This window comes from Mustela nivalis (assembly GCF_964662115.1).
Source record: "Mustela nivalis genome assembly, chromosome: 15".
Taxonomy (NCBI): domain Eukaryota; kingdom Metazoa; phylum Chordata; class Mammalia; order Carnivora; family Mustelidae; genus Mustela; species Mustela nivalis.
This window is the reverse complement of record NC_139034.1, coordinates 78007170-78028018: the sequence shown is the minus strand read 5'-3', so window position 1 is coordinate 78028018 and position 20849 is coordinate 78007170. Positions and strand designations below refer to the sequence as shown.

At 39.8% G+C, this 20849-nt stretch overlaps 1 protein-coding gene across 1 annotated transcript in view; it reads right to left on the bottom strand.

Annotated features, from left to right (window-relative positions):
• The window catches only part of TM9SF2 (transmembrane 9 superfamily member 2), a 61523-nt gene extending 53213 nt beyond the window's left edge, over positions 1–8310 (bottom strand). Inside the window, exon 1 of the mRNA XM_082700822.1 lies at positions 6548–8310. Coding sequence (XP_082556948.1) covers positions 6548–6718 — 171 coding nt within the window. The 5' untranslated portion in view covers positions 6719–8310. The remainder of the gene's footprint in view (positions 1–6547) is intronic.
• Between the last annotated feature and the right edge of the window lie 12539 nt (positions 8311–20849).

The following is a 20849-nucleotide window of genomic DNA, read 5'->3' as shown; positions in this document are numbered from 1 at the left end:
TATCATGAACAATCTCATTTTAAAAATAATTTTATTCAAAAAATTTCATTTCTGAAAGCGAACTTTCTAAGCTCCACATACTTCTTTTCACAGCAAAGTAAAACAATTGTTGGAATGTGAATTTATCATCATTAAAGTCATTCCAATGCCAGATTTCATATTTGAAACATTATCAGTAACCCACACACACTAATTAGTTTCCAGAAGCTAAGACTCAATCTCTTATTCCAGAGAAAACTCTGGTACTGTGAAACTAAACACCACTTAAGTAAATATATGTCAATTCTACCAATAAGTTCAAATATAATTGTATTTTTGTACATATTTCAAAATCTTCACACTATATCTATGGTCAAATTAAAACAAGTAAAATACACTGTTCAAAGCAATATTTAGAAATGGGTTTTCTTAAATTTTACTTTTTCCATATTTAGAGGCAACTGCTCCCAAAACAACAGACACATAATTTATTAAACATTTCTAAACATAATTACCAAGAAAGAACATTTAAAAGTACTACTTTGGTAAAACTGTCACTGTAATGGATGATGATACTATACCTAAAGCCTTATGGACTCCACCAAAATACTATTAGAAATAATAAATGAATTCAGTAAAGTTGCAAGACACAATATACAGAAATCTGTCACATTTCTATTCACTAATAACAAAGTAGCAGAAAGAAAATTAAGAAAACAATGCCATTTACAAATTACACCCCTAAGAATAAACTACCTAGAAATAATCTTAACAAAGGATGTGAAAGACTTACACTCTGAAAACTATGGAGCGCTGATAAAAGAAACCGAAGAGGAAACAAACAAAAGGTAGTGATATATCATGCTCATGGATTAGAAGAATATTGTTAAAAAGTCCGTATCACCTAAAGCAACCTATAGATTCAACATAACACCTACCAAAAAACCATTAGTAATTTTTACAGAACTAGAACAGAAAAACCTTAACTTCATATGGAACCATAAAAGACCCTGATGAGCCAAAGTAATCTGGAGAAAGCACAAAGCTGAAGGATTCAACAATCCCAGATTTCAAGATATACTACAAAGCTATAGTAATCAAAACAGTATGATCCTGGGACAAAAACAGACACACAGATCAATGCAATAGGATGGAGACCTCAGAAATTAACCCACACCTATATGGTGAATTAATCTACAACAAAGGAGGCAGGAATTTACAACGGGGAAAAGACAGTCTCTTCAATAAATGGTGCTTGGAAAACTGGACCACTTTCTTGTACCATACATAAAAAGAAACTCAAAATAGATTAAAGATTTAAATGTGAGATCTGAAACCACAAAACTAGAAGAAAACACAGGCAGTGATCTCTCTGACATCAACCTTAGCAATATATATACAGATATGTTTCCTCAGGCAAGGGAAACAAAAGCAAAAAAACCCTAATGGGACTACACTGAACCAAAAAACTTTTGCACAGCAAAAGGAACCATCAACAAAATGAAAAGAAAACCTACTGAACGGGAGAAGACAGATCTGATAAAGGGTTAATATTCAAAATATATAAAGACTCATAGGGTGCATGGGTGCCTCAATCATTAATCATCTGCCTTCGGCTGAAGTCATGATCCCAGGGTCCTGGATCGAGTCCCCATCAAGCTCCCTGCTCAGCAGGGAGTGTGCTTCTCCCTGTCTAACCCCCCATCGCCCCGGCTCACGCTTGCATTTGCTCTTTCTCTCAAAAATAAATATTTTTAAAAAGAAAAAAAGACATCATACAACGTAATACTAAAAAACAAAATAACCCCATTAAAAAAATGGCCAGAGGACCTGAATAGACATTTTCCCAAAGATATCCAGATGGCCAACAGACACACGAAAAGATGCTCAACATCACTCAGCATCAGGGAAATGCAATCAAAACCACAATGAGATACCACCTCACACCTGTCGGAATGGCTAAAATCAAGAAGACAAGAAACAAGTGTTGGCAAGGATGTGGAGAAAGAGGAACGCTTGTGCACTGCTGCGGGAATATAAACTGGTGCAGCCACTGTGGAAAACAGGAGAGAGGTTCCTCCAAAAATGAAAATATCATACAATCCAGTAATTCCACTACTGGGCATTTACCCAAAGAAAATGAAAATGCTAACTGGAAAATACATATGCACTCTATGTGTATTGTAGCATTATTTACAATAGCCAAGATATGGAAGCAACCTAAGTGTCCACTGACAGATGGACAAAGAGAATGTGGTAAACACAGGCGCACACACACAAACAGAAATACTACTCAGCCATAAGAAAAGAGTAAGAGCTTGCCATCTGCAACACTATAGACGAACCTAGAGGGTATGATACTAAGAAGGTAAGTGAAGTAACTCAGACAAAGATAAACATTGCATGATTTCATTCATATGTGTAATCTAAAAAGCAAAACAAAGGAATAAACAACAACAAAAAGTGCAGAAACAGATCCATAAATAAAAAGAACAAATTGGTGGTTGCCAGAGGGGAAGGGGATGTGGTGTTGGACAAAATGGATGAAGGGGAGTGGAAGACACAGGCATTCAGTTATGGAATGCATAAGTTACAGGGATGAAAAGTACAACATAGAGAATATAGTCAATACCTCTGTAATAGTGTTGTATGAGAGTTGTAAAGCTGTCCAATTACTATGTTGCACACCTAAAACTAATGTAACATTGTGTGTCAACTATACAATTTTTTAAAAAGTATGATTCTGATTAAGTTTCCTTTTTATTAAAAAATTGTTATACATTCATTTAAACATTTTTTTAAACACCAGGGGGTATATCTTGTCATTTTTCCTTATGGGACAGGAAAGAATTTTTTTTTTTTAAGATTCCATTTTATTTATTTGACAGAGAGAGACAGCGAGGAGAGGGAACACAAGCAGGGGGAGTAGGAGAGGGAGAAGCAGGATTCCCACTGAGCAGGGAGTCTCATGCAGGTTTGATCCCAGGATCCCGGGATCATGACCTGAGCGTAAGACAGACGCCCAATGACTGAGCCACCCAGGCGCCCCCGTAAAGAAATTCTTAATCTTTCATCCAAGAACACAATCTATACACCAAACAGTAAAAAAGTGGCGGATGTTCTGGAGAGTTTAGTTGTTCGATCTGAATTCATGATGACAAGCCAACAATTAACTGAAAGTTAAAGGCAGCAACGGTAAACGCACTCATCAGCTATTTGCCACCACAACGCCACTCAGCACACTGCAGACCAGTCTAAAGCTAACAGCATTCAGCCACTAACTGAAACGATCAAAACTCTTACGAGGTAGATCAGAACTGCACATTTTACTCTGTGAAGACCTATTAACTTCTAATCAGGGCTTTATTCTATTTATTGCAATCAACATACTGTCCCTTGATTTTAAGGAAGTTAAATGGATTCTAGAGGAAAACACCACCACTGTTCAATCCTTTTGTTACTATGGTTTCAAAAACTAGTAATACAAGATAGATAACAGAAAAAAATTAAAAGAGAAACCTTAATAGCAACAAAAATAATAAACTGTTAATGTTTCCCATACCACCACACAGCTATTACAACAATAAACATTATAAAATACTGTGGAGACACAGGGTATCATATAGCTTAAGGCATTATAAATCAAGCCTAGCTTTTTTTTCCCCCCCAAACCTATCTTTTTTGAAAGAAGCTTGGCAATATTAAATAGAGCTATAAAATTGCTTCTTGCCTCTGACCTAGCAATTTTATATTTGGGAATATGTAAGTAATTCCTGCTAAATACATTCTAGCAAAATTATTCATAACAGAAAAAAACTGGGACCAATCTCAATGCCCTACAGGCAAGAAACTGCCTATATGCGGTTAAACAAACCACAGTACAGTAAATAGAATAAAATATTATTATGGCCAATAAAAACCAGTAAGAATGTGCACTATGTTAATATTCAAAAGCATGTGCCTGTAGTGATAGTAAGTTTAAGAAAAAAAGGAACCCACAGAAGACAGTCACAGTATTTACAAAGGCTAATATAAATATCATAAATCAGAAGTTAGAGCAATATAAATAGTATTTTATGTTCAATGGACTCCTTTTTCTCTGCCAATAATTTGGACATAAAATAATTTTGAAAGGAGAAAATGGCCAAATCCTCAGGGTTCTTTTGATTGTCTTTCAATATACATAGTGAGCTAAATGCAGGACACTGTACATGTAATGCCTACATTATAAAAATTACAATGCTGATGACATACTTTTTTATCTCTATACTAATAAATGTTTTATAATATCACAACTGACAAATATTGTGCTTCTTCGCTAATAAATGCAAAAAACACTTTTCAAGGGGAGTAAATAATAAGCAAATAGGATTATCCCTATCTTACAGATGGAAAAACTGATGGAAACAGTATCAGTATCCTACCCAATTCATCCAACTCCTGATTTCTTATGCTAACAGTAGCTTCTGGAAATTTTTCCCATTCGTAACATTTTACTTTTCATTATTTAGTTTAAAAATAATTCCCTTCAGCTCTTCTGAACAGTATATACATGACTGTCCTCCTTAAATATGAAATATGAGGAAAAAATTAACACCCTGACTGAAGTAATGAAAATTCTATTTACTGTTTTTCTTCTCTGAAAGGCAACAAGATACACTAAAGTTTACTTTAAATTTTCTATCCCAGTTAGTCAAATTGTAGGGGAAAAATGCTAAAGGTACAGCTTTCTGCTCTTCTAAGAGTTGTTTCCATTGACCAAGAGGTGAGAGCAGCTAGTAACAAAGATGAAATCCAAACATTTCAGAAAAAAACGTTTTGCCTTGTTGTTTTATCTCTATAGCTTTGAAAATTAAAAATCCCAAAAGACTCCCCCAAATTAACCGCAAGTTAACTCAGAAATAGCTACTTAAAGGCCCTGTTGAGAAACCAAAAATCATCTAAGAGGCAGATCACCTGTGAATTTCACTCATATTCATCTTCCAAAGTCCATTCCAAATGGACTTCCTTTCTGCAGCTTTCCCCTAAAGACTCCAATCCACAGATGTTTCCTCATTTGTGTTTTAAAGCACTTTGGACATACATCTTTTATAACGTATCAGATTTCAGTAATCTGTTCATAAACTTATGTCCTTTACTCTGAGGTCCCTCAGAAGACAGGAATATTTTTTTTTTTGTCTCTAAGGCACCAGGAATACAATACAAGGTTGTCGTTAAATTTAAATTTAAAGATGAAACACTAGGTTTTAAAGGTTGGTTACTGAAATATTTAACAGAAAAACCAGTGTGCTTTCAAGATCAGCTTGTAAGCACTATATATTCTTTCAATCATAACTCTCAAAGAGTGAAAGCTTCTTGCACTGCAGGGCACAAGAGTTACAGTATGCAAGTGGTAACTGCTGACTTGAGTAAACTTTAAAGATCCTTAGACATTTTGAGAGATCCAAGATTTTAAAACAAACTGTAAAATGCTATGAAAAATTTAATAGCTTATTTAATGCCCTAAAATAAGCTTGAAATTCATAGCTACAGTAAAGCTAGCAGTAATAAAATAAACACCAGCTTTTAAAAATAAATCAAACTTAGTAAATAAACCTATTTATAGACTGTAAAAGTTTGCCGAACGATTATTTGAATTGTTAAAATTATTAAAGGTTTCAAAGAGATCCTCACGCCCCAATGCTAAGTGTTAGCAACTTAAAATAATTATGTAAATCGTGATGCTCTGTATCGAATAACCTAAAAGTAAGTGACTTATGACTCTTCACTAGCAGTTAAACTGAAAACCTTGCGTGTAAAAATTGTAAGAGATCAAAGTTTTCAAAATATGCCCTAGGAAGAAAACGCGTTTCTCCTGTCATCTGCTCTTTTTAAGTGTTTAAAACACTCTCTGAAAAACTAACCGGTGGGCTCTTGTGCATTTTTTGCATGTTAAAAAAAACTTAAAAGATAGAAATTAACGGTCTCAACTATTACAGCAATCTTTCTTTCTTTCTTTCTTTCTTTCTTTTTTTAAACCAATGCAGTTTATGCGGTTCCGGGTGTTATAATTCACAAATAAGGAACGAACTGCTAAGCGTTAAGCTACAATACCAATGTCCCAGAAAGAAACAAGCTCTCAAAACCAACCAGGAGTTCCAAGAAAGTAGAATAGGACGGGAAGCAATTAAATAAAAAGTAACTAGAAGACCTGGTCGTCCACTTCTCGGAGTGCGTGACACAGGGCTGTGAGCGAACACGCACCCGTGGAATGCTTGCTGACCTGCATGCACCCAACTCCAACAGAGCGCCATACACACCAAGTCCCTGTTTCCAGGCAAACTAAATACAGCTGCTCGTGCTACCCGGACCTCTAGACGGGAGGCGAGCCTGAGGCCCACCGAGTCCCGCAGAATCTACCCTCAAAGGCCGTTCCAGAACCTCCGACTCACGGCCGGGCCGAACCCAAGCACTTCTCGGGACACCAGACCTATCCCAGCTACGCCCCCTTCCTCTCGGACCTCAGCTCCCTGGTAAAGGAAGGCTCCCCTTCGGTTAGAGCACTCAAGGTCCGCCAGGCCTCACCCACCTTACACTCGTCACTCTTTTTTTCTTCTTCGCAGAAGTTGACGGGCGCCAGGCCGGGGAGGTAGAAGGCGGCGCCCGGACGCGGGCCTGGGGCCGCCTCCAGCAGGAGCAGCACCAGTAGCAGCGGCCCCGGCCACCGAGGTTGCGACAACGCCGGCAGCCTCGCGCTCATGACTGCTGTTTCGGGGGAAGGGCAGCCGAGCCGAGGGGCTGAAGAGGGAAGGAGGGACGGGCAGCCTTGGAGACGACTACAAGACCGCGGCAGCTGAGGAAGGACGGCTCCGCCACGGACAGTTCCGGTTGCGCTAGGAGACACCGCGGGTCCCGCAACAGAAACCGAAGCGGAGCTCGACAGAGCATGCGCAAAGCCGCCTGCACATGCTCAGTGAGAGGGGCTGCTAGCCCCGGGAGGAGTTTCCGGGAGGGAGCGTGGAGGAAATCCACTTTCCAGGTTTTCGGCCGGCCGACTAGATGGTTGCCTGCTTCCGTGTTCGCGGTCCGGTTCCAAATTCGATCTGGAGTTCCCTGGGGGCGTCGGGGAGCATCCCACCGCCGGGCTGGCGTCCCCAGCTTGTCTCTTTGGTTCAGGTTTCCATAACAACCGTGAGGTTTCCTCCCCACACTGCCCGCAGCACTTCGACCCTTGTTACAGAGTTGGTGTTCCACAAAGTACCTGCTGATGGAAGCGGCGTCGGCGACGGGAAGTTCGGGAGACACCTGGTTGGGATCAGGATACGGAAAAAAAGGGGAAAGAACTAGCCAGAAAGTATCAAATACTCACGTGTTTTCACGGATGGGTTCCAAGTATTGGATACCATGGGACATTCTTGAGCGACACGATGATTGCACAGAATAACAAGATCTTTTCAAGGATGAGTGAAAGTGAGGTGGAGAGAAAAACGGGAGTAGGCGAGCGGAAATATAATGTTGACATTTCTTTGCAAAGGAAGACAGGCAAGGGTTCGGTGAGGAAGTAGTTCTCGTGAAATACCAATCTGGTATGGTCCCCTTTGAGCAAGTTTCTGACACTTTCCTTATTGAAATGACTCGATTACCGTGTTTTTACCTGCACTTAGGCATTTGTATTTGTGTTGGTGTGAGTAAATTCTCTTGAGTGCTTTTCAAGGAGTAACTTGCTTTTGATGGCATAAAGTCAATTCAGTGGAGCTTTAGAAAGAATACTTTGTGAGAATGCATCCACTTGGACTATACAGCAAGGAATCAAACCCTGGCAGTACTTCCTGCTCAAGAATGGGCAAATTGGCTAAACGAGTAATTCAGGAAAAGTGGAGCCCCAGGCAATTCTATCTAAATTCTTGGGGGTGTTTGCACGTTTCCTCCCCTGGAGTTTACAACGCTCATTGAATTTTCAAAGGGATCTATGACTCTACAAAAAAGGTTAAGAACCACTCTTCCCTACTGTGGAGTAATCAGAACAATGAAGGGTAAAATACTTGAAACTACTATCTAGTTAATGTGACCTCGAGCAAATTAATCAATCGAGTCCGCGGTAGTAGAACTAGAAAGAAGAGGGGAAAGAATGTCCGTCTTCTTAAGGTTGTGAAAATTAAATTAAAAAAAAAAGTATGTTAAGTGCTCAGCACACTGCTTGGCACAGAGAAATCGCAACCATTTTTACAACAAAAGCCAAGCTAGAAGGGGCATGAGTGTGGCCATTCAGAGAGTGTGGTTCAGAGAGTGAACTTCTTCCTCCAGCAATTTAATTAACATATCTGTTGAACATCCACTTTGACCTAGGGAGAAGGATTTATTCTGTACTTGAAGTTACGGAAATTTCCAACATAAGAGGAAGCAGATGGTCTCCATTTAGAAATGAGAGGGAAGGAAAAATAACATTTTTGTTAACTATCTTTTATTTTTCCTTGGCCTTCACTATCTCACTGCCCACCGCCAACCCTTCTTTGCCCAGTGTTCCCCATCTCAGGAAATGGCACTGCTGCCCCTTGCTCAAGAACCCAAGCCTGGAAGATAATCTTAATGTCTCCTTCGCCCCCTCTCAACCTACAGTCCAACAAGTTCTGCTCGCTGGGCGCTGAACAAGACTAACTCCTTTCCAGCCGCACTCTAGTCCAAGCCAAAATCTTAGATCTCCGGAACTACTTACTGCCTTTCAATTTCCACTCTTGCCAAGAGCGATCTTTATTAAAATCTTTAAGTCCCTCAAAACCATTCTGCTTAAACCAGACACCGCACGCTGCTTGTCACTACCTGGAATTAATGTGGTTATGTTTACAGTCTCACTCCCGGTTTTTATGTAACCTCTGTGGGAGTAAAGACTTTGCCTCTGCATCCTACATCTCAACATCCCCAGAGCCTAGAGTAGCGTGTGGCCCATAAAGGAGATCAGAGGAGCAAGTAACTGGAAAGCACTACAGGACTAGAACTGGCCGACCACAGAAATTCTAAATCTGAATTTACAATCGCAGACTTTCAGAGCTGAAATAAACCTAAGTTTTTCCAGATACATTTAACCTTTTATAGAACAAAGGGGGCTGACTGCCCACAGCCAAACAGCTACTCATTGAGGCTGAGACCTCAGTAGTCTGGGGGTTCAAGGTCCCCAACCTCTCTTGCTCCAAACCCCGCCGCCTCTTTAACCCCCGTAGCTCAGCATCACCAAAAACCCGGAGAAGTGGAGTCGTCCTTGATATATAGTCTCCGGACTCCAGTTGCAAAACTGTCTGACCAGAGCGCGGACGGCGCATGCGCAAATCCGGCACGCGGTTCCTCCCCTCCTACCTCGGCGACCTCCTCCCTGCTTCCGCCTCCAGAGTTCAGACACGTCATCCCTCGCGGCCCGGCCCTGTGGGAGGATAGGGGGCGGGGCCCGGCCGCGGGGAGGAGCGGACCCCTTATTTCCGGCTCCGGCCTCTCCCGGAAACGCCTTTACCCGGGGTTCCCTTGGTTACCTGCCTCGGGTGTCAGCGCGGTGCTCGGGGCGTGGCTTAGGGAGACCGCCCCACCCTCTCGTCTGGGCTGCAGAATGGAGTACCTCCTTTCAGGGTAACTCTTCCTTGGACTCTATCGTGCAGAAATTCTGGGGATTCCAGTTCCAAACTAAAAAATTATTAAGTTTTCCTTTCATCATCCCTGTGTGACGCTTCCTTTCTCGAAGTACTGGTACTTCACACTAAGCTGTAAACCTTGAAGCCTATGATTTTCTCCTTTCCTCTGAGACGGATAGGATTTGATGACCCGTTTCAGGCTCTTAAAAATCTGACATTTGGTTTTTCCACTCCTCTCTGCCAAAGTAATTTAGATAGCCTGTTCTGCGTTTCCTACGGCTTCTATGCACATTTACTCGCAAATAAAAGTACGGGATGCCTAGTTAAATTTTCACTTCAGATTAACAATGAACAGGTTTTTTTTAGTGCATGTACATCCCAGATATTACGTGGGACATGCATCATTTTATCTGGCGATCCCATGTCTGTCAAGTTGCAGGAAAGACAGCTGTAGTCTGCTGATCGTATGCCTGTAAAAGAATGGCTTTCCAGGATTTTCTAGAAGATAAAAAATAACCCTCTTGTTCTTTAATGTCTCATGTAAAACTGTGGTAGTCCAAGAGACAAAAGAAACCATCCATGGTCCCCTTCCCCGGTCTAAATACAGCAACTAGGAAATAGAACTGGCCCTAAATCATAGGCTCTAAAGGCAGTTCGTAGTAGTTCAGAGCCAAGATGTAAGAAATCCTAAATTTTAAGATGAACGAATGGTTCCCAGGACAAGACTTTATTTATAAGCTAAAAGAGGAGTTGCATCCAGAAGACGGATTATTCAGCCAGAATTCAGCCATATTCCCAGAACCTGGGAAAATGAAACCCACAGAGGCAAACACCACCAACTCTGGGAACTCTGGGAAGACGATAATGGCCTGGCCCAAAGCCTCCACATCTACAACATGGGTGGTAGTGATACACAGACGCATATTCTAATTATGTAGCTAATTCTGTTTTGAATTTATGCCCAGCAACTAACTTTCCACTTACAATGTAGCTTGCCATGTAGTTTGCTTACAGAGAGAGAATGTTTGCTGGATTCAAGTAGCTGTTCTATGAAATTACTGTTGTCTTCTTTTAACAACTTTATTGAGGTGTAATTTACCTACCATGTAATTCACTCAGTTTAAGTGTACAATTAAATAATTTTTAGCAAATTTACTGCATCATGCCATCATCACCATAATACAGATTTAGACCACCCCCCAGCAAGATGACCTTTAAATTTAATCTCCCTTTCCACACACAGCTATAGGCAATCACAGTTCTATCTCTATAAATTTGTCTTTTCTGTCCTCTCTGGGTTTTAAAAAAAATAATAATAATTTTATTTACCTATCCATTTCTGTGTCTGTGGCTAATGTAAATTCACTCCGGAGATAGGTATGTTTTTAGTGTCCCAACAAGTACCTGTCTCAGGGTGCTAGGTTGTCCTGAAATCCCCAGTGTCAATGCCCTCCATCCAAAGGCCATCAGGAACACACCAGTGGTTGGATTCATTACTAGTCAGACTTATTATTCAATGCAGGGAGGGAAGATGCACATCATGGAGAACCATGGGACAACTCAGTAGGAGAGTATTAGAAAGGGACTCCTTGTAGGACAGGAGCTTGTGTTGGGTGACTTGGAGGAGTGTTTACAGAAGTGGAGTTTTGCTCTAGATTGGTTGTTGCCACGAAGCAGGGGTAATTCTTAAGGCTGGATATCTTAGTGAGCCCTATCTAGAAGGTTAGCAGGCTAGACTGAGGCTAAAGCTGTAATTGGTAAAGAAACAGCGGTCACTATTCTTAGCCAGAGTACAGGGAATGTTTGGTCATTTTGTGGTTTGGCTAATGTTCAGATTTTATCTGTTCTTTAGACATAATTACAGAGGGGTTGTGTTTTGTCTTGATGATAATCAAAGTGGCCTTGTCTGATGTTCATGTTCTGTGAAACTGTTTATACTCAAGGCCTAGCTGTAAGTACCAGGCCAGATTCTCATGTCAGGGGCTGTTCTTGTCACCAAAATAATGCCATCCACTTGTCTGGGTAACTAACTAGCTGTTCACTCCTCTGTATCACTAGATATTCTTGCTTTTTTCTTGAAATTTCTGCAAAAATATTAGACGCTGGTTAAGCTCCAAACCTCCAACTCAGATTGTAATCATTTTTGTAGATTTTTAAATGGCTCATCCTTCATTTTACAAGTGAACAACAATATTAGTACTTTATATGTATTTGCCTTCTTTCAGGAACCTGCATCTTTCAAATACAGTTTAGCAATGTTTGCTGTGCATAAAACCAACAAAGCATTCCTATCCACAATACAAGAATTCTTATAAATCAGTTTTTCAAAGACAACTAAGTAGAAAAACGGACAAGAAAAAGGAACGTCTTAAGAGTAGATAGTCGGGACGCCTGGGTAGCTCAGTTGGTTAAGCAGCTGCCTTTGGCTCAGGTCATGATCCCAGGATCCTGGGATCGAGCCCCGCATCAGGCTCTCTGCTCAGTAGGAAGCCTGCTTCCTCCCCTCTCTCTCTGCCTGCCTCTCAGCCTACTTGTGATCTCTACCTGTCAAATAAATAAGTAAAATCTTAAAAAAAAAAAAGAGGTAGAGATTAGTAGGGCATGTACTGAGGACTACTCCAATGCTGATAATATTCTGTATCTTTTTTTTTTTTTAATGTTCTGTATCTTTAATCTGTGTGGTAGTTACCTGGATTCAGTGACTTTGTAATAATTCAGAGAGCTGTACACCTGTGATCTATATACTTTTATGTATGTATTTTGTGCTTCCAAAAAAGTTAATTAAAATATATGTCATTGTGAAAAAGTTGGTAATCATTGAAGTTGGGCATTGGATCCAGGAGGGTGAGTATACCATCCATTTTCTCCACTTTTATGCATTTGAAATTTTCCACAATAAAGGGTTTAAATATACACACACACACACACACACACACACACACACACACATTTGCGAATATGTGTACATATATATTCATGTATGTATATTTTTGTATGTATATTTATTTATAAATGTTTGAGTTATACATGGACTAGCCAATCTATTCAAAAGTGAACATGATTTCCCAGAGACCCCAGCAACATGAATAGAGTCATGTCATTCCTTTATAATATGTTGAGTAGGAAATTAGCACATAAAGAGAAAATTCATGTGCTTAGGTGGTATTATCCAACAAAAGCAATGTACCTAATATGTAAAAGAACAATCTGAGTGAACCTTTATATATGTGTGTGTGTATGTGTATATATATATATATGTTATATGTATATATATTCATAGAAATATATTGGATATTATATGTATGTTACAGAAATAATATGGAAGAAAATGCAGACAATATGACAGAACCTTTTTTTAAAAAAAGATTTTATTTATTTGACGGAGATGACAAGCAGGTAGAGAGGCAGGCAGAGAGAGAGAGGAGGAAGCAGGCTCCCTTCTGATCAGAGAGTCCGATTCAGGGCTCGATCCCAGGATCCTGGGATCACAACCTGAGCCGAAGGCAAAGACTTTAACCCACTGAGCCACCCAGGTGCCCTGACAGAACCTTTTATTACAAACCAAATCCTATTCAAAATGAACTTAGGCTAGGATTACACATTTTTTATTTCTTGGGAATGTTTCAAATATGCTAGAAATACATTAGATTTGAATGTCATTCATGAATTGTTTCTGAAAAATGAATATATCTTTCTATATATTTTTGCTTTGGACTCTTGGCTAATGATTGGTTTGAAACTTCGGCGTATCAGTAGATATATTTCACTAAAATAAAATGTTGGGCAAAGTTTTTAGAAAAACATCCATAAAAAGAAATAAAGACAAAGGGTGCCTAAAACAGCACATGATTGCATAACAGGCATTGTAAGGCCCATCACCATGATTACGCTTAAGCAGCTGCTGAATGGGCCAAAATATACATGTTCCCCCAGAAGAAAAATATTTGAGTAATTTGGGGTCAGAATGTTTATTGAACATACAATTTGGACTAAGGGAGTTGGGGAGCATGGACCGAAGGGTGACTGTATAAAAATAATTCGATGGAGTCACAGCCTGGTCATGTTTTCCTTGAGAGCTAAATTTAGAGCATAATGCTCATGTGAGATGAAATTCGCTACTATATCTGAATTACAGCCACCAATAAATACTTGTTAAACATTTTAGAAACTGATATAAACCAGAAAAACCTTGTAGGCAAACAGGAACACTTAAACTTCTTCACCTTTTTCCTCTCATACCTATTTACACAGAGTGAAGTGGTTTGAATGACCAGATATCTGCCTAGGGACTTTCCTACAGTTCTAAGAGGATCTTAACTTCACTGAGCAAAAGAATTACCATATAAGGGGGGCTCCTGGGTCGCTTAATCAGTTAAGTCCAACTCTTGGTTTAGGCTCAGGTCGTGATCTCAGAGTCGTGAGATGGGGCCCGGTGTTGGGCTCCCATGCTCACTGCTGAGATTCTCTCTCTCCCTCTCCCCCTGCCCCTTCCCCCAACTCTAAAAAAAAAGATAAATAAATGAATTACTATATAAGATAGAACACAGAACTTCATAGGGGCTGATCTTAGAAAGCTTCTTAAAGGACTTTTATTTTATTATTATTATTTTTTAAAGATTTTATTTATTTGACAGAGAGAGAGAAACAGTGAGAGGGAACACAAGCAGGGGGAGTGGCAGAGGGAGAAGCAGGCTTCCTGCTGAGCAGGCAGCCCGATGTGGGACTCGATCCCAGGGCCCTGGGATCATGACCTGAGCTGAAGGCAGATGCCTAACCTACTGAGCCACTCAGGTGCCCCTTTAAAGGACTTTTAAAGGCACTTTTGGCCTTTAAATTTTCAGTTTTCACTGAATGTGCTGAGTTTGGAACCGAACAGCCAATTCAGCCATACCACCCCGCAGATGTGATCCTGGGTGGGTTGCCAGATAAGATACAGGATACCCAGTTACATTTACATTTCAGATAAACAAAGAATAATATTTTCAAGCATAATTATCAAAAACCATTTGTTGTTTGTTTGTTTATTAAGTAAGTTTCACACCCAGCATATAGCCAGCCCAAGGTGGGGCTTGAACCACAACCCTGAGATCAAGACCTAAGGTCAAGAGTCAGACGCTTAGGGGACACCTAGGTGGCTCAGTTGGTTAAGCATCTGCCTTCAGCTCAGGTTCTGCTCTTAGGATCCTGGGACAGAGTTCCACATGGGGCTCCTGCTCAGTGAGGAGTCTGCTTCTCCCTCCCTCTCTCTCCCTTTTTGCAAGCTTTCTCTCTCTTAACTAAATAAAATCTTAAAAAATAAAATAAAATCTTAAAGTAAATCTTTAAAAAAAAATAAAATCTTTAAAAAATCTTGAATAAAATCTTAAAAAATAAAATAAAATCTTAAAAAAAAAAAGTCAGATGCTTAACCAACTGAGCCACACAGGCACCCCTACTATTTTTATTTGCAAAATCTGGCAACCCTCACACTAGTAGATCCTTCACTTACAAAGATTCACATGAGGCCTCAAGAGGGGCCCACACCAAGGGGTGCCTGGGTGGCTCAGTGGATTAAAGCCTTTGCCTTAGGCTCAGGTCATGATCCCAGGGTCCTGGGATCGACCCCCACCTCGGGCTCCCTGCTCGACAGGAAGCCTGCTTCCCCCTCTCTCTCTGCCTGCTTCTCTGTCTACTTGTGATCTGTCTGTCAATAAATAAATCAAATCTAAAAAAAAGGGCGGGGGGGCGCACCATTAAGGAAGATTGAAATGAAATGCTGGGAGAAAACATTTGCAATAAATAGTTATTATAGAATAATAAGAAAAAGATGAAACTCTACTATATAAAAACACACAAAGATCTTTAAAACAGAAACAAGGAAGGTGCTCAAAAATACACAAAGGGCACAAAGAGATAATTCACAAACACACACACAAATATGCAAATGGAAAAAAGGCACTTAAATAAATATTCAGCCCTATTTGTAATGAAATAATGACATTTTTTTAAAAGATTAATTATTTTTAGAGAGAGAGAGAGAGAGCAGGATCAGGAAAGGCAAAGGGAGAGGAAGAGAAAAATCAGAAACCGAGCCCACACTGAGCATGGAGTCTGCCATTGGGCTTGATCTCACCACCCCAAGATCAGGACCCAAGCAGAAACCAAGGGTCAGACACTTAACTAACTGCACAACCCAGGTGCCCCAAGAAGGTATATTTTAAAAAATCAATGAGATATTTTTTTAAAACTACCTAGGAAGCACATTTAAAAAGCAACAATAGTACCCAGTGTTATTTCATACCCTGATGATTTGACTTAAATAGCCTTTCTGGAGAACAGTTTGGCATTTTGTATTTTTTTTTTTTTTAAGTCTTGAAAATGTGGATAATCTGAAAAAACAATTCCACTTCTCAAGATCCGGTCCTAGGAAAATATTTAGAATGTTTGAAAAGATTTATCTCCAAGGATGTTTTTAACAGTAAAAAATAGAAAACAACATCAGTGTTCAACAGATGAGTTTGTTAAATATATTATGATTCTATATCCACACAAGGGAGGAGTCGGCAGCCATTGGAATTATGCTAAGAACTAATCACATGGAAAAATGTCTAAGATACATTGCTAAATGAAAGAGATACATTATAAAATAACATGCTTTTTCTAATTTCAGTTTTGTTTTTAAAACATGGATACCCATTGTTACAAGAATGCAAAGATAGACTAAGGGTGGGAAGAAAGTATTTGTAAATTAGCCCACAAAGGACTTGATTTCAATATATAAAGAACTCTCAAAACTCAACAGTAAGAAAAAAATTTTTTTTAATGGTGAAAGACGTGAACAGACACTATCTAAGAGGATATGCAGATAGCAAATGAAGACAGTATGTTTAACATCATCAGGCAATAAGACAACGCAAACTAAGGCCATGCTGAGATACCATTATGTCCCATTATGGTGTCTAAGATTGAATGCAGCGACAGTAACAAATGCTGGCCAGGATATAGGGCACCTGGCAGGCTCAGGTACTGCTGTTGAGAATGTAACAAGGTACAATGTAACAAACTGGAGAACAGTTTGGCAGTTTCTTACAAAGTAAACATACAGTTATCATAAGACCCAGCAACTTTGCTCCTAGGCACTTAAGCTCTAGAAAAATGAAAGCTTGGGCTCACATAAACATTTGTATACAAATATTTATAGCAGCTCCACTCACAATGACCAGAATGGGAGACAGCCCAAGTGCCTTTTCACCTGTAAATGTATAAACAAACCATGATACATTTGTACAGTGGAATATTCCACAATAAAAAGTAATGAACTATTGATACACACCATACCTTGGATGAATTTCATACACACTGATGGAAAAAAAGTCAATCTCAAAAGATTATACACTCTCTGATTCCATGTATATGAAATTTAAAAAACCCAAATCCATGGAGACGGGGAAGTGTTTGCTAGTGCCGGGGAGTAGGGGTAAAATAATATATGATCACAAAGGGATAGCAAGAGGAATTTGAGGATGGTGACAGAACTGTTGTATACCCTGATTTTGGTGGGTGTAACATAAATCTGTATGTGTGTTAAAACTCATAGAAAGAAGTGCTTAAAAATGGAATATATATATATAAACATAGAAAAAAGAATGAAAGGACACACATACAATTTTTGGGGGGTAACTATATTTTTTATTGGGTCTTAATTTTATTTTTTAAATTTAATTTATTTACATTCAGTTAATTAACATATAGTGTATTATTAGTTTCGGAGGTAGAGTTCAGTGATTCATCATTTGTAAATAATACCCAGTGCTCATTATATCATGTGCCCTCCTTAATGCCCATCACTGGTTACCCCATCCCCCGACTCCTTCCCTCAGTAACCCATAGTTTCCTATGTTTAAGAGTCTCTTTTGGTTTGTCTCCCTCTCTGATTTCATCTTGTCTTATTTTTTCTCTCCTTTCCTCTATGCTCCTGTTTTGTTTCTTAAATTCCACATATGAATGAAATTATAGGATAATTGTCTTTCTCTGATTGGCTTGTTTCGCTTAGCATAATACCCTCTAGTTCTAGCCACATTGTTGCAAATGTAAGATTTTTCTTTTTGATGGTTGGGTAATATTCCTGTGTGTGTGTGTGTGTGTGTGTGTGTGTGTATGTGTGTACACATCTTCTTTATTGATTCATCTGTTGATGGACATCTGGGCTCTTTCCATAGTTTGGCTATTGTGGACATTGCTGCTACAAACTTTGGGGTGCAGGTACCCCTTCAGATCACTACATTTATATCTCTGGGGTAATTACCTAGTAGTGTAATTGCTGGGTAACAGCGTAGCTCCAGTTTTAACATCTTTGAGGAACCTCCATATTGTTTTCCAGAGTGGCTGCACCAGCTTGCATTCCCACCAGTGCATAAGACGGTTCTCCTTTCTCCGCATCCTTGCCAACATTTGTTATTTCCTGATCTGTTAATTTTGGCCATTCTGACCGGTGTGAGGTATATCTCATTGTGGTTTTGACTGGTATTTTCCTGATGTTGAGTGATGTTGAGCATTTTTTCATGTGTCTATTGGCCATTTGTCATCTTTGGAGAAATATCTGTTAATGTCTTTTTCCCATTTCTTTTTTTTTTTTAAAGATTTTATTTATTTATTTGACAGACAGAGATCACAAGTAGGCAGAGAGGCAGGCAGAGAGAGAGAGAGAAGGAAGCAGGATCCCCGCAGAGCAGAGAACCTGATGTGGGGCTCGATCCCAGGACCCTGGGATTATGACCTGAGCCAAAGGCAGAGGTTTTAACCCACTGAGCCATCCAGGCGCCCCCTTTTTCTCATTTCTTGACTAGATTATTATTCTTTGGGTGTTGAGTTTGATAAGTTCCTTATAGATTTTTGACACTAACGCTTTAACTGATAAAACATTTGCAAATATCTTCCCCCTTCTGTAGGTTATCGTTGGTTTTATTGACTCTTTCCTTTGCTGTGCAGAAGCTTTTTATCTTGTTGAAGTCCCAATAACTCATTTTCGCCTTTGTTCCTCTTGTCTTTAGGGACACGTTTAGCCAGAACACCGCAGCCTGTGTTGCACAGAGGCACAGAGGTTGCTGCCTGTGTTCTGTTCTAGGATTTTGATGGATTCCTGTCTCACATTTGGGTCTTTCATCCATTTTGAGTTTATGTTTGCATATGGTGTAAGAAAATGGTCCAGTTTCGTTCTTCTGCATGTGGCTGTCCAATTTTCCCAACACCATGTGTTGAAGTGGGACTGTCTTTTCTCCATTGGATATTATTTCCTGCTTTGTTGAAGATTTGTTGACCATAGGGTCCATTTCTGGTTTCTTTATTCTGCTCCATTGATCTACACACACACAAATGTTACCATGGTTTATTTCCATGCAGGCAAACACAGGTGATTTCCTCCCTCTTGATTATGGCATATTTCCAGTTTTAAAAGGAATGAACAGATGTTTCACTTATGAAGAGATTTTCTTTAAATAGGTAATATATATGTAAATAAATCTTGTTATAGGAAAACTTGAGTGATGCTGGCCATTATTTCCTATTGGTTCAGCTTTTGGAGGGCAAAGAAACTTCACTGAGTTATTGGGGAAAATATCTTTTGGATAAGATGTATCTTTTACTTATGAGAGAACTGGCAGTGCTGTCTTCATTCCACAAATCTTATGCTTTGCCATGGGCCACAGCACAAGGTGTCCTGGCCTTCTGCTGTACCATTAGGTCTCCCATTAGCATCCATTAACCAACAGATTCCACTTTGTGGCATGTAGCCAGACTTTCTTGTGAAATGGAAAATGTAGGGGTAATGATGCAATACCACAGATCAAGTATTTGCTTCTTGTTCTCATCATTTTGGTTGGTCTTATAAACAGATCAGATTTTTTTTTTTTTTTTTACCAACTTAGAAGCATCAGGAAACCATGTTGTTCCAACAGCACTTGGCTTATATGATTTTACTTTATGACACTAACCAAAGTTACGCTAGGTAAAATTTTCCAGTGGCTTTATCCAAAAATCTAGAGCGAAAAACTTACACGAAGTTCCAGGTAGGCATCTGGCCTACTTACCCATTATTTGCCCCCTCCATGACAGACCTGAGATCCCGACAGGAGAACCGGCTCTGAGAGCAGACCCCTAGTGGATTGTGGCAACCAACACTTCCAACCACTCCCTGGGGGGCCCAGCCTCCCTCATCTCTGTCCGCCCAGCTACCAGCGGGAAGTGATTTTGTTTGCACGCATCCTCCAGGACAACTTGTTTCTTGAAAATCCACAGTGACTATCAAGCACTGTGCTTTTGCTTGGCAGTTTGATGGTGAGCAACCGGCTGCCTTGAGTGCTATACCACACGGGGCACGGATATTACAAAAGGCTAGAACAGACATGTTGTAATTTCTTAAGGGTTTGGCCTTGACTTCCATGAATAGTTCTGCAACTCAAACAAAACCAAAAATGTTATGTATTTCCACAGCTGCCCAAACATATGTGTACATGCATAGGAAATATCTTGAAGGCTTCATGCCAGCCTGATAAGCAATAGTGAAGACTGGAAGTAGGGCACTTTAAATTTGTCTGGAGCTATTGAAATGTTTACATACTATATTATCTGTATACTTTAAAATTAAATCTTAGGATCCTTTTGGGGGGGGAAGAAAGATGGATAAATTCACTGTTTTGTCATTTTATGAGAGCAGATGTTCTAAAGGAGTTAAAGACAGATGAATTTGAGAGGAATGAGGGTTGTCTTCCATTCTTTCCTTAACTATGGAAGTCCAGAGGACTATATGAAACATCAAAAGAAGGAACCAGGATTCGAACAGCACTGAACAGGGGAAGTAGTTTCATAGCTGGGAAAAGAAGCTTAGAGCGTTTATACGATAGGATTTGATGGTCTAGTAATACTCAGTTCTCCGATTGGGTTATTTCTGTTTTTACTGTTGAGTGAATGTGAAGTGTTAGAATATCCAGAAACAGGGATGCCTGGGTGGCTCAGTCGGTGAAGCATCTGCCCTTAGCTTGGGTCATGATCTTGGGTTCCTGGGATCGGTTCCTGCGTCGGGCCCCCTGCTCTGTGGGGAGCCTGCTTGTCTCTATCCCTCTGCCCTCCCCCTCCCACCCCTCGGCTCATACTCTCTCTCTCATCTGCCTCTCAAATAAATAAAAAAAAATTAAAAAAAAAAAAAAAAAGAATACCCAGGAACCAAGTAACTACGTGACAGAAGAAAGGAGATGAGATCTAGAAGCACAGCTTAGGGAGACAGGAGAGCAAGCTGGGGACGAG